At 40.5% G+C, this 15,324-nt stretch overlaps 1 protein-coding gene across 1 annotated transcript in view; it reads left to right on the top strand.

Annotated features, from left to right (window-relative positions):
- Positions 1-13,878, top strand: part of LOC129548438 (organic anion transporter 7-like) — a 30,225-nt gene extending 16,347 nt beyond the window's left edge. The window contains exons 6-10 of the mRNA XM_055414961.2: positions 8,049-8,164; positions 8,822-9,036; positions 12,095-12,203; positions 12,662-12,865; positions 13,818-13,878. Coding sequence (XP_055270936.2) covers positions 8,049-8,164; positions 8,822-9,036; positions 12,095-12,203; positions 12,662-12,865; positions 13,818-13,878 — 705 coding nt within the window. The remainder of the gene's footprint in view (positions 1-8,048; positions 8,165-8,821; positions 9,037-12,094; positions 12,204-12,661; positions 12,866-13,817) is intronic.
- Positions 13,879-15,324: the final 1,446 nt, after the last annotated feature.

Below are 15,324 nucleotides of genomic sequence, written 5' to 3'. Positions count from 1 at the left end.
AATACCCCGGAGGGTCCTTGACATGATGGAGAATATGTTGGTACATGCTTCCGAAATAAAAAAGAAAACCTCTAAATTGGTATGGACCTATGGTTCTTTTAAAACTGCATTGATATAACCCTATCTCATACAAAATTAGATTGTACCAACTTACTTCTGAGGAAATATCTTTATCAGTTCAGTTCAGTCGCTCAGTCGTGTCCGACTCTTTGCGACCCCATGAACCACAGCACGCCAGGCCTCCCTGTCCATCACCAACTCCCGGAGTTCACTCAAACTCATGTCCATCGAGTCGGTGATGCCATCCAGCCATCTCATTCTCTGTCGTCCCCTTCTCCTCCCTCTCCCAATCCCTCCGAGCATCAGACTCTTTTCCAGTGAGTCAACTCGTCGCATGAGGTGGCCAAAGTATTGGAGTTTCAACTTTAGCATCAGTCCTTCCAATGAACACCCAGGATTGATCTCCTTTAGAATGGACTGGTTGGATCTCCTTGCAGTCCAAGGGACTCTCAAGAGTCTTCTCTATCTTTATCAGTTCAGTTCAGTTCAGTCGCTCAGTCGTGTCCGACTCTCCGCGACCCCATGAATCACAGCACGCCAGGCCTCCCTGTCCATCACCAACTCCCGGAGTACACTCAAACTCATGTCCACAGAGTCGGTGATGCCATCCAGCCATCTCATTCTCCATCATCCCCTTCTCCTCCCGCCCCCAACCTTTCCCAGCATCAGAGTCTTTTCCAGTGAGTCAACTCGTCTCATGAGGTGGCCAAAGTATTGGAGTTTCAGCTTTAGCATCAGTCCCTCCAATGAACATCCAGGATTGATCTCCTTTAGAATGGACTGGTTGGATCTCCTTGCAGTATAAGGGACTCTCAAGAGTCTTCTCCAACACCACAGTTCAAAAGCATCGATTCTTCGGCGATCAGCTTTCTTCACAGCTTTCTCTATCTTTATAGTCAAGCCCAAATCTAACATTTTTCCTACCAGTTTGGCCCAGTACAGAGAATGAAAGATTTGATCTTACGAGGGCCAGGCACATAACACAAACAAGCGATACAAGCAGGAAGGAAGACAAGAATAGAGCATGATCAAGGTGAAGGGCAGCTGACAATCCCCTCAGTGCCAGGGGAAGAAAGGGAGTTTTGCACAAGTGGAGCAACTGAAACTTGGTTTACAAAATGGATTCGCTGCATGAATGACCACTCAATACTGTTTAATTTGATCTTTTTTAATTTTGTAAAAATAATTTAGAAATTTGTGATCTTAATCTTGTTTTAATTTCATCTGATGAATTGCCTGACACACCCACTTCAATCATAACTTAAATTTGTTCCACTTATATCCACTCAAATATCGTTTTATCTTTTAACAGGAGTATAACTGTTTTACAATGTTGTGTTAGTTTCTGCTGTACAATGAAGTGAACCAGCTATATGCATACATACATACCCTCCCTCTTGGGCCTCCCTCCCACCTTCTATCCTTCCCACCCATCTAGATCATCACAGGCGCCCTGTGCTATGCAGCTATCTATTTTATACAGGGCAGTATATATATGTCAATCCTAATCTCCCAGTACATCCACCCTCCCCTTCCTCTGCTGTGTACATGTGTCTACTTCTACATCTGCATCTGTATTCCTGCCCTGCAAATAAATTTATCTGTGCCATTTTTTCCATATTTCACATATACACATTATTACTCCAATCTTGAATGTCTGAGAGCCCAGTATATAACACATCTCTTTTTCCCAAAACACATACAACTTAGATACAATTTTAAGTTCACAGAAAGACAGAAAGCAAAATCTTTGTTTTTCACTCCAGTGAAAATTGGAATAATAGATGTGACTTTAAATATCTAGCAGCAGGGTATCATCAGCAGGATGAAGGGCTGGGAGGGGCCAACATTTGTCTTTCCCTTAAAAACAATAAATAAACAGCTTGTTGTTGTTGTTTACCCACTAAGTTGTATACAACTCTTTTGCAACCCCATGGCCTATAGCCCTCCAGGCCCCTCTGTCTGTCTGTCTAGGATTTCCCAGGCAAGAATACTGGAGTGGTTTGCCATTTCCTTCTCCAGGGGATCTTCCTGACCCATATCTCCTGCATTGACAGGCAGATTCTTTACACTGAGCCATCAGGGAAGCCCAAAATAAACAACTACCAACCAACAAAAATAGCTCTGGAAAAACGCTGGACTACAAGGACAAAACAGCAGGAACACAAAAGTCAAAAGGATATCTGCCCAAAAGAAGTTCAGGAAACATTTTACCTGCATCACCTCGTGCTCCAATCCAGAGTAGCTTGGTGACAGGAGTCCCCATGCAGGGATATTACCCTGTGAGGAAATGGAGAGCAGGATACTTCTGCAAGCCTCAACCCTCATGGACTTTTACAGACTTTGCTTCTGAGGACTCATATAGGCTTCACCTATGCTGATCAGATGTCAGAGATATCTGGAGTCCTAGACACTGTGTTTCTTCTCCAAGGTTGGCACTGTCACTGTGGTGAGACCTTTCCCTAGGAACCTCAGTCACTGTTGTGTCCAGCTCTCTGGGATCAAGATTCCACAGAATTAAATATCCTTTCATGACAAAAATTCTCAAAAAATCAGGTAAAGAAGCAATGTACCTAAATATGATAAAGGCCATATATGACAAGCCCATAGCTAACATCATACTCAATGGTGAAAAGTTAACAGCCTTTCTTTAAGATCAAGAACAAGACAAAGATGCCCACACTCATCATTTCTATTCAACATAGTTTGAAATCCTCACCATAATAATTAGGCAAAAAAATAAATAAATAAAGCCATCCAGGTCAGAAAGGAAGAAGTAAAATTAGTTCTGCTTGCAGATGATATGATCTTATGTACAGTGTTGACATGAAATAAACAGACTGCTAGGTATTTCTCCAGTAAAGATGGGTTTATTCAGGATCAACAGAGAATTGCATTTCAGGGCTTGCAACCATGGTGAGCCATGTGCAAGTTCCTGCATGGCAAGGGAAAGAAAACACCTTTATAGGGAGGAAAAAGCAGTTAGGAGATCTTTTATAGTTAACAAAGAGTCCATGGCTTCATTGGTTTGTCCTTGCCAGGAAAGAAAAGGAGTCTTTCTTCTTCCTTTTTGGTTCTACTACTATCACAAGACATGGAAGCTCCCCCTTCTAATCTCTTGATTCTATTTAATTGAAGTTTCTGTTTATTAAGTATACACAATAGAAAATCTTAATGACTCCATATAAAAAGCCTGTTAGAATTGATAAGCAAATTCAGTAAAGTTGAAGAATAAAAAATCAATATTAAAAATTAATTACATTTCTCTACACTAACAACCAACTATATGAAAGAGAAATTAGGAAAGCAAACCCATTTACAATAGTAAAAAAGCAATAAAATACTTTGGAATAACTTAAGCAAGGAGGTGAAATTTTTCTGTATACAGAAAACTATAAAATATTAATGAAAGAAACTGAAGACAAAAATAAATGGAAAGATATTCCGTGTATTGGATTGGAGTAATTAACATTGTGAAAGATCCATACTACCCCAAATAATATAAAATTCAATGCAATCTCTATCAAAATTCAAATGCATTTTTCTTTGAAGTAGAAAAACTATCCTAAAACTTGCACGTTACCACAAAAGACCCTGAATAGACAAAGCAATCCTGAAAAAGAAGAACAAAGCTGGAGGTATCACACATCTTGATTTCAAACTATATCACAAAATTATAATAATCAAAACAGTATGATGCTGGCATAAAAACAGGCACAAAGAATGGTGGATCAGATAGACAGCCCAGACACAAACCCATACATAAATGTTCAACAAGATTTTAATGAGGGAACACACAATGAGGAAAGAAAAATCTCTCCAATAAATGGTATTGGGGAAATTAGATATTCATATGCAAAAGAATGAAACTGAGTCCCAGTCATACACAACTCACAAAAATTAACTTCAAATAGATTAAAGACTTAAAGGTAAGTCCTAAAAGCATAAATTAGAGATACCAAGGGAATATTTCATGCAAAGATGGGCTCAATAAAGGACAGAAATGGTAGGGACCTAACAGAAGCAGAAGATATAAGAAAAGGTGGCAAGAATACACAGAAGAACTGTACAAAAAATGGTCTTCATGACCCAGATAATCATGAAGGTGTGATCACTCAGACTCACCTAGAGCCAGACATCCTGGAATGTGAAGTCAAGTGGGCCTTAGGAAGTATCGCTACGAACAAAGCTAGTGGACGTGATGGAATTCCAGTTGAGCTATTTCAAATCCTGAAAGGTGACTCTGTGAAAGTGCTGCGCTCAATGTGCCAGCAAATTGGAAAACTCAGCAGTGGCCATAGGACTGGAAAAGGTCAGTTTTCATTCCAATCCCAAAGGAAGGCAATGCCAAAGAATGTTCAAACTACCGCACAATTTCACTCATCTCACACGCTAGTAAAGTCATGCTTAAAATTCTCCAAGCCAGGCTTCAGCAGTCCATGAACCATGAACTTCCAGATGTTCAAGCTGATTTTAGAAAAGGCAGAGGAACCAGAGATCAAATTGCCAACATCCGCTGGATCATCAAAAAAGCAAGAGAGTTCCAGAAGAACATCTATTTCTGCTTTATTGACTATGCCAAAGACTTTGACTGTGTGGATCACAACAAACTGTGGAAAATTCTGAAAGAGACGGGAATACCAGACCACCTGACCTGCCTCTTGAGAAACCTGTATGCAGGTCAGGAAGCAACAGTAAAACTGGACATGGAACAACAGACTGGTTCCAAATAGGAAAATGAGTACGTCAAGGCTGTATATTGTCACCCTGCTTATTTAACTTATATGCAGAGTACATCATGAGAAACTCTGGGCTGGAGGAAGCACAAGCTGGAATCAAGATTGCCAGGAGAAATATCCATAACCTCAGATATGCAGATGACACCACCCTTATGGCAGAAAGTGAAGAAGAACTAAAGAACCTCTTGATGAAAGTGAAAGAGAAGAGTGAAAAAGTTGGCTTAAAGCTCAACATTCAGAAAACTAAGATCATGGCATATGATCCCATCACTTCATGGCAAATAGATGGGGAAACAATGGAAACAGTGGCTGACTTTATTTTTCTGGGCTCCAAAATCACTGTGGATGCTGATTGCAGGCATGAAATTAAAAGACACTTACTCCTTGGAAGGAAAGTTATGACCAACCTAGATAGCATATTAAAAAGCAGAGACATTACTTTGCCAACAAAGGACCATCTAGTCAAGGCTATGGTTTTTCCAGTGGTCATGTATGGATGTGAAGTTGGGCTATAAAGAAAGCTGAGCACCGAAGAATTGATGCTTTTGAACTGTGGTGTTGGAGAAGACTCTTGAGAGTCCCTTGGACTGCAAGGAGCTCCAACCAGTCCTTTCTAAAGGAGATCAGTCCTGAGTGTTCATTGGAAGGACTGATGTTGAAATTGAAACTCCAATACTTTGGCCACCTCATGCAAAGAGCTGACTCTTTTGAAAACACCCTGATGCTGGGAAAGATTGAGGGCAGGTGGAGAAGGGGACGACAGAGGATGAGATGGTTGGATGGCATCACCAACTCGATGGACATGGGTTTGGGTGGACTCCGGGAATTGGTGATGGACAGGGAGGCCTGGCGTGCTGCAGTTCACGGGGTCGCAAAGAGTCAGACACAACTGAGTGACTGAACTGAAAAGCATAAAACTCCTGGGCCAGGGGGGTGGAAACAAGAAAAAAGCTTCTTGGCAATATTTCTTGAATAAGACACCAAAAGCATAAGCAACAAAAGCAAAAATAAAAGGGTAGGGTTGCATCAAACTAAAGAGCCTGTGCACAACTGAGAAAACAATGAATTGAAAAGGCAACTTACAACTTGGGAGAAACTAATGTGTGGCAAAACCACTACAATATTGTAAAGCAATTAGCCTCCAATTAAAATAAATAAATTTATATTTTGAAAAATAAGTTTCAAACCATATATCTGATTAGGGGTTAATATTCAAAATATATAAAGAAACTTAACTTTTATCCAAAGAGCAAATAATTCAATTTTGAGCAAAGGATCTGAATAGATATTTTTCTAAAGAAGAAACAAATGGCCAATAGGTATGTGAAAAGGTGCACAGCATAATTTAGGGACATGCAAACTAAAACCACAATGAAGTATTATCTCACACCTATTGTCAAAAAGATAAGAGATAACAAATGTTCACAAGGATGTTGAAAAAGGAAATCCTTACACACAATGTTGATGGGAATGTAAATTGGTACAGCCATTGTGGAAAATGCTATGGTAGTTTCACAAAAAATTAAAAACTGAACTACCATATGACCCAGCAATTCTACTTCTGGGTGTATATCCAAAGGAAATGAAATCAGTATCTTGAAGAGAAATCTGCACATCCATATTAATTAAGCAGCTTTCACAATAGACAAAATTTAGAAACAGTCTAGATGTCCTTCAAAAGTTAAATGAGTAAAGAAAGTGTGAGATACACAGACATATGCAATGGAATATTATTCTGACTTTTAAAAATAAAAGGAAATCTTTCCATTTGCAGCAACATGGATTAACCTGGAGCACATTATGCTAAGGGAAATAAGCAAGACAAATATTTTATGTTATTACTTACATGTGCAATCTTGAAAACAGAAAAAATCAGTTTCTTAGAAGCACAGAACAGAATAGTGGTTGCAAGGGGCTGGAGAAAAGGAGAAATGGGGAGACATAGATCAAAATGTAAAAACCTTCAGATATAAGTCTGGGGATCTAATGTACAGCCTGGTGACTATAGTTAATGGTATCCAGTGAATGCTTCCCTAGTAGCTCAGACAGTAAATAACCTGCGTGCAATGCAGGAGACCTGGGTTTGATCCCTGGGTTGGGAAGATCCCCAGGAGAAGGGAATGGCTACCCACTCCAGTATTCTTGCCTGGAGAATGCCAAAGACAGAGGAGCCTGGCGGGCTACAGTCCATGGGGTTTCAAAGAGTCAGACACAACTGAGCAACTAGCACTAATATACATGAAATAGGTAATCAGCAAGAGTTTACTGTATACTTTATAACACAGGGAATAATATTAAGTATTTTATAATAACCCATAATAAAAATAACCTGAAAAATTTTATACATATGATTATATGCACAATATATATGTGGATCACTTTGCTGTAAGCCCAAAACTAAATGATATTATAAATCAACTGCATTTCAATTAAAAAGTAATAAATAAAAATTTTTACTTAATAAGTTAATAAGGATCCCAGCTGACCTAGATGTAAACTGATATGCACGTTTGTGACTACAAATCTCTGTGAGAAAGGCATTATTTTTCGTTCTCCTAATATCCTAATCCTGATTCTCTGATTTATTCATCTGATTATTCTTCTTTTTAATGACAAGGACACTGAGGCGAAAAAATATTCAATTAACTTCTCAAGGTACATACCTGGCAAATGGCAGAGCCATTGTATAACACCAGGTAATAAAGTCTGGGCATAAAATATACTACTCCAAGATCTCCTCTTACTTTATCCTTAGATTTAATGCCAGTCATTTCATTCATGAAGGCACAACATGCTAGGGTTTCCCTTAAAGAGGCTGACTCATGGACCAAAGCTAAGACTGTCATGAGAATTAGTCTCCTTCCTGAAAAAAACTCTTTTTCTACCAAGAGAAGCCAACTGAGAACCAAGCTCAGTTGCCAGACTCTCAGGCCCTGCTCGTAAAAATGAAGCTTTGGACCTAAATTCAAGTAATTCTTCCTTTAGTGCCTTCCTGACCTAAATCTACAATCTTGACACCCCTTTTGATTCCCAACAGGCAAATTGAGTCTCATGCCAAAATGTCATTGTCACTGCACAGTTTCCCTTTAACTCCATGATTCTCCATTCATAACACTGTACACCTGTCATTACATAATCAGTGTCTATATTTTCCATTAGAAACAAAGGGAAGTCAGCTACCTGGTCCTCTACTGGGAACCTCACAAAGCCTACAATTGTGTGACCACTGAACAGTTTGTTTTGTTGAAGGTCCTGAGATCCACCATGCAGGAGGAGCTGAAGGCAGCAGAGACCAAACCTTCTGTGTTTGACTTGTTCCGCACACCCAACCTGCGTAAAAGGACCTGTCTCCTGTCGTTTGTGAGGTGGGCTTCACACAGCACATGAGGGATGTTAAAATAGTGGAGATGTGATTGTATTTGTTATTTCAACATCTATAACATGCTGGAGGGGCAGATTTGAGACAAAGTATGAGGAAGTTAAGAATATGGTTGCTATGTTTGGTTAAAAGTGAAAAGGTTATGAAAAAGCAAGCACAGAAGTAATTATACAGTGAGGAGTTCTGTTTGTCACACCACCCGAACAGGCTTATCACTACAGATGCTGAGAATGTCAATCATGGCACATGACTAGCTGTAAGTTTCTTGGCTACAAGTTTCTTCACTTGTTCTAATTTTAATTAAAGTAAAACTACAAATAGTAAAATGAACAAATAGATGCTGTTCAATGAATAATTCCGTATCCAGATCAAGGTATAGGAAAAAAGCTAAAATTCTGGAAGGCTCCATCATATCTCCTCTAGAGCAAAACTCTCTCCCAAAGTGGAATAATAATTATGACCTCCATCATCATACAATCATTTTATGATAATCTTAAACTGATAATCTTGCAAGGAAATATTTCAGAAAATAGACCATTCCTTAATAGTTTATCGCCAACCACTGCCTGTCTGGGCCAATATTATTGCAATTTGTAGGGCCTATAGTCTAAACTTATGTGTCTTTCACCTTTGTTCACCACAGATTTGCAAACGTGCTGACCCATTTTGGCCTGACTCTCCACCTCCAGCACTTGGGGAACAATATTTTCATGTTCCAGATTCTCTTTGGCATAGTCACCATCCCAGCCAATTACGTCACTTTTTTGGCACTGAATCACCTGGGCCGTCGAATAACCCAGATGCTTTTCATATTTCTGCTGGCAGTCTTCACTCTAACCATCACATGTGTGTCTGAAGGTAAGAAAAGGCCAAATATTCAAGAAAGAAAATGCCTTCCCCACCCTCATTTCTCATGAATTGTACTGGTCACACCTATTTCAAGCAAGAAGAAAGTGGAGATTGGGTTCTAACGATTCCCCAAAACCAATCTGGAGTTTTAGTATATGTGCATGCTGTCACTTCAGTCTTGTCTGACTCTTTGTGACCCTATGGGCTGTAGCCCACCAGGATCCTCTGTCCATGGAATTCTCTAGGCAAGAATACTGGAATGGATTGCAATGCCCTCCTCTAAGGGATCTTTCTGATTCAGGGTTTGAACCTGCGTTTCTTGCCTCTCCTGCATTGACAGGCGGGTTCTTTACCACTAGCGCCACCTAGGAAGCCCCAGGTGTTTTTAGTACATATTCTATTAAGTCGCTGGAAAAAGAGCCAAAGATCCATCAAGGTTAGCTCTGATATCATGTCCAAGAAGTATCTGGAAACTGATACCATGTATTACTGGCAGTCTCTTTAAGATAGCATTTGATCACTTGGCTTTGCCCAGTCACGCTTGATTTGGGCGTTTGCTTGCTTGCTTGTTTTTGGCCATGCGGTGCAGCATGCAAGGGTCTTAGCTCCCTGACCAGGGAACGAAGCCACGCCCCCTGCAGTGGAAGTGCGGAGCCTTAACCACTGGATGGCCAGGGAAGTCATGCCTTTTTATAGTAAGTACGGAGAAGGCAATGGCAAGCCACTCCAGTACTCTTGCCTAGAAAATCCCATGGACGGAGGAGCCTGGTAGGCTGCAGTCCATGGGGTCGCTACGAGTCAGACATGACTGAGCGACTTCACTTTCACTTTTCACTTTCATGCATTGGAGAAGGAAATGGCAACCCACTCCAGTGTTCTTGCCTGGAGAATCCCAGGGATGGGGGAGCCTGGTGGGCTTCCGTCTTTGGGGTCACACAGAGTCGGACACGACTGAAGTGACTTAGCAGCAGCAGCAACAGCAGAAGGGTCTAGGAGTTTCCCTGGTGGCTCAGCAGTAAAGAATCTGCTTGCAATGCAGGAGACTCGGGTTCAGTCCCTAGGTTGGGAAGATCTCCAGGAGAAGGAAACAGCAACCTACTCTAGTATTCTTGCCTGGAGACCCCCATGGAGCCTGGCGAGCTACTGTCCATGAGATCTCAAATAGTTGGACACGACTTTGCGACTAAACAACAGTCTGGAGGGTCTAGACCTTGTAACTGCATCTCATGCAAGGACACAATACTGTCACTTCCTCTCTTCAGGCTCTCTTTTTTTTTTTAATTAACTTATTTATCTTAATTAGAGGCTAATTGACTTAGCAGCAGCAGCAGAGGCTAATTACTTTACAATATTGCGATGGTTTTTGCCATACATCAATATGAATCGGCCTCGGGCGTACATGTGTCCCCATTCCTGAACCCCCCTCCCACCTCCCTCTCCACCCCATCCCTCTGGATTGTCCCAGAGCACCAGCTTTGAGTGCTTTGCTTCATGCAGTGAACCATGACATTTTATTCCATGATTCTGTCTCCAGAATGTATATATATTCTCCAACTCTGGTTTAGGGGTGTGGTCTTGACTTCAAGAAAACAAAAATTTATTATCTTCAGGCAGAGAAGAAATATCCATTAGGAACAAGTCACTGTAGTTAAGGGCCAGTCTTAGAATCAATTTCACTGAATTAAGCAATCATGTGTAATAAATAGGGGAACCCAGATGGTCACCATGCTTCACCTGACTCCCAGTGTGCAGTTATATATTTTACATGATACTTGATTGGCAGGTTCCACTCCTCATCATTTTTATTATTATTATTGGAACATAATTGTTGTATAATGTTGTGTTAGTTTCTGCTGTACGAAAAAAGTGAATCAGCTATATGTATACAGAGATCGCCTCCCTTTTGGAGCTCCCTCCTACCCACCCCCATCCTACCCATCTACCTCATCACAGAGCACTGAGCTGAGTTTCCTGTGCAATACAGCAACTTCTCACTAGCCAGCTATTTCACATGTGGCAGTATATATATGTTAATCCTAGATTCCATACATATGCATTAACATACAATACTTGTTTTTCTCTTTCTGACTAACTTCACCCTGTATGACAGACTCTAGGATCAGCTACATCACTAAAAGAGGTCCAACTTCATTCCTTTTATGGCTGAGTAGTATTCCCTTATATATATGTACCACCTCTTCTTTATCCATTCATTCATCTGCTGATGGACATTTAGGTTGCTTTCATGTTCTAGCTATTGTAAACAGTGCTGCAATCAAATTGGAGTAGATACGCTTTTAGAATTATGGTTTTCTCAGGATATATGCCCACTAGTGGGATTGCTGGGTCATATGGTAGCTCTGTTTTTAGTCTTGCTCCTCTCTTCATCTTGAACAGCATCAGCAGAGCAAGTCTGCTGCCTTACAATCCATGTCACTCCAATGTTGCAATATTCTTGTGAGATTTTCTGTAACCGGGTGGAAACTGACCGAACCTTGCCTTCAGTGTTTCCTGAAGGCTAGCATTCTTTCCCTTGTGAAAGTCCTTACTCCAGATTTTCTAACATTATTCTAAATCTAGTTACTCTTCAAATTGTTCATTAACATAGCAGTACTGCCCTTTTATTATATTCCTCTGCAATATAAGTACCTTGTAAATATTGCATACGCACCAATGTTTCAAACTCGTGAGGATTTAAGTGATGATCATACCTCTCAGGAACTGCCAACAAGAGTTCTACATTCTACCTCAAGGGCAGAGGAGACAGAGAACAGAATTCGTGCAAGAGAACGCCTTCTGGTCTCACCTTCCTTTTCCTCTTCTGCAAATCTCAGACATTCCCAGAGAAGTGATGAAATAACCCAGACCCTTTCATCCTTCATGAGCCATAAAAAGTAGATAAGTCACATTTCTCAGCCTGTTAGACTGCACATTTTCGACCCCTGTGCAGTTTCGCTACAATGTGTACTTGCAAACACCTCCATTCAGATCTTCTTCGTTTGTAATTACAGGAATGCAATTGCTTCAGCTCAGATTTCATGAGCCTCTCTGATCTTTCTCTCTCCAGAAATGCAGGCCCTGCGTATGACTTTGGCAACCTTGGCAACAGGAGCTTCTTTTGCCACGTCTGCCAGTAATTTTTGCCATGGAAGTGAACTAATTCCTACTGTGCTCAGGTATACTGAAATCTCTTGAATACTCTTTTAGGATCAAAGCAAATATTTCTGAGTTAACTGACATTTACTGAAGGAAGAAAAGAAGATTGGTTAGTTATCAAAGCAATCAATTATAATTACAAAACACCAGCAATTTATAAGCAAATTCATTTAAAGCAGACTTTGTTGGGCACTGGGTGATGTCCTTAAATGCATCATCTTATATAGTCTTCTGAACCACACAAAGGATAGATGGCATAAGTAATGATACCTTTTTTAATGATCAAACTGTGTTTTAATGCACTTAATGTACTTGAATTTGAAAAAAGTCGCTTATGACTAAGAAAATTTCAAAAGCAAGCATGTCGTCAGCCTTCTCCACTGCTATGCTATCTCCCATAATCAAAGCAAAATAATAAATCACAAATTATATTGTAGATTTGTACTTGACTTTCTTGTATTATTGTTTATACCCTAAGGGTAACATCTGTAGGAATCACGGGAATCGCTGCTAATACTGGGGCAGTGCTGGCTCCCCTCTTGATGATCCTAAGTGTGTATTCTCCTCACCTGCCCTGGATCATCTATGGAGTCTTACCCATCCTCGCTGGTCTTGTTGTCCCACTCCTTCCTGAAACCAGGAATAAGCCTCTGCCCGACACCATCCAGGATGTGGAAAATGAGTGAGTAAACCCTCTAAGTGTCCCTTGGGGGAGCTATACACTCAGGGTCTGTGACGAGGAGGGCAAAACATGAGTTGAGACCCTGTCCCCCAAACAAGGTAAGATCTAAGCTATTTCCAGGTGATCAGTGCCTTTAGCTACAATCTCATCCCTCCCCACAGTGACCTCAGACTCCCCCAGGCTTCCCTGGATCAATCAGACCAACATCAGTATGCACCAGCGTTTCGTGGTGAAGAAGCCAAAATTAGATGCCCTGGTGTGACATACACACCCCTGAAGGTGTTTTACAAAGATGCATTGATCCAAACACCAGATTCTCATCCCTCAGACCCTGGCAGACCTCAGCCCAGTGAGGGCAGTAAGCTCTCTGAGATTGGTGGTGTCTGTAGGTCTGTGACCTGCCCAGGTCACTGAAGACCTGAGGGAGACCAAGGAGAAAACAAGAGCCCCTTCCCTCCCACAGATGGCAATGTATCTCGGGGAAAAGAGTCCTATTGTGTTGCCTGTGAGATTCGGACCATCTGACTTTCCCTGAAAATGAAATGTTACAAAAAGAGAGAAGGAGAGTAGTAAATATTGGGATTTTAAAGTGATGATTGGGAAAGGATTCTATGACTTTCTGTGTTCCATTTGCCTTTTCCAAAAACTTTTGACCAATGCAATGAATGGTGTCTAAAAGTAAAAGTAGAAACTATCGAAGTGCCTTCCCAAATTTTGCTCTGGGAGTTTGGTCTTTTTCTTCACAAGATTCATTCCAACTCTCAGGGCAGAGGTCACAGTTTTCACCCAAGCTGGGGAACAAAGGATTAGCTTGTTCTAGAAAAATAAACATGTAGGATATATAGTCAGACACGACTGAGCAACTGAACTGAACTGAACTGAGGGCACATAGGCTTCTTCCATGTCTTTTCACTTTTGTGTTGGCTTACTGTTTTATTTGTATCTGTCCTAGGGAAAAAGGCTCAAGAAAAACAAAGCAGGAAGAGACTTTCATGAAAGTGACACAGTGTTAAGGGATTCCAGGAATGAACTGTTAATCAAAGAGGAAGAAAAAAATGGTGTCTTTCCTAAATATTAACAAAATTTGAAAAATAAATAAAACAAAAGATACAATAAAAACATAGATCCTATTTACAATTGTACTAATTGCTAAATATTCAGTACTTACAACCAATCATTGTAAGGGGTATGAAAGAAAATAGAATTATAAAAAATATTTATATTAGAATGTTTATGTAATGGTAGAAACCTAGTATGCTTCTAGATAGTAAAATTATTAGTCTTAAAAGCACTAGTGTTTTTTGCAGTTACATGGTAGAATAACTGGTAGAGGAATTACAATTTTTAAAAAAACCTATATTTTTTGAGCTATTAAAACTTGTTCCAAATATATTTAGAACTAATAGTAGACAAGATGATTCAGAGAAAGAGGATTATAGAGTGGATTGAGCTGCTTGTTAAGTGGAGAAGCATGTGCAAGTCTTTAATATTGTAAGCTATAATCGTAAAAAAAAAAAAATAGTAGTAGCAGATGCATTTTCAAATAAAAAGAAATCCAGAAACAGACCATAGTATTTTAACATTTAATATATCATAATTTGGGTATAAGTCACTAGAGGAAATAGAGTATTGTGCAAAAAATAGCATTAACCATGTGGTTAGAAGTTGCTAATAATTTGATCGATAGTAAACCAAAAAAATCTACCTGAATAAAGTTAAAAGGAACAAATAAACAAGAGAGATAATTATACTGCTTTCTTTCTGTTTTGAAGGACTTTTATCTCTTTTTCTTACCTAATTGCTCCGGCTGGGACTTCCAGTACTATGTTGAATAAAAGTGTCAAGAGTGGACATCCTTGCCTTGTTTCTCATATTAAAGGAAACACTATCAGTTTCCCCTGCTAAGTATGTTACTTGTGGGCTTCTCATGCTGCTGCTGCTGCTGCTGCTAAGTCACTTCAGTCGTGTCCGACTCTGTGCGACCCCATGGACGGCAGCCGACCAGGCTCCGCTGTCCCTGGGATTCTCCAGGCAAGAACACTGGAGTGGGTTCTCATCAGTTCAGTTCAGTTCAGTTCAGTCGCTCAGTCGTGTCCGACTCTTTGCGACCCCATGAATCATAGCACTCCAGGCCTCCCTGTCCATCACCAACTCCCAGAGTTCACTCAAACTCATATCCATCGAGTCGGTGATGCCATCCAGCAGTCTCATTCTCTGTCGTCCCCTTCTCCTCCTGCCCCCAATCCAGCTGCAAATTCCTGAATTTCTTACTGCTGAATCCTTACTTTGCTTCTAGTTCACATTATAAGCAAAGTCGTATGGATTGTCTCTGTAGCTGTATTTTTGCTCAGTTCAGTTCAGTCGCTCAGTCGTGTCCGACTCTCCGCGACCCCATGAATCACAGCACGCCAGGCCTCCCTGTCCATCACCAACCCCCGGAGTACACTCAAACTCATGTC

Source organism: Moschus berezovskii, chromosome 25 (genome assembly GCF_049115385.1).
Source record: "Moschus berezovskii isolate FMDL1 chromosome 25, NW_MosBer_1.0, whole genome shotgun sequence".
Classification (NCBI taxonomy): domain Eukaryota; kingdom Metazoa; phylum Chordata; class Mammalia; order Artiodactyla; family Moschidae; genus Moschus; species Moschus berezovskii.
The sequence above is the reverse complement of the archived record's forward strand: the minus strand, read 5'-3'. Positions and strand labels throughout refer to the sequence as shown.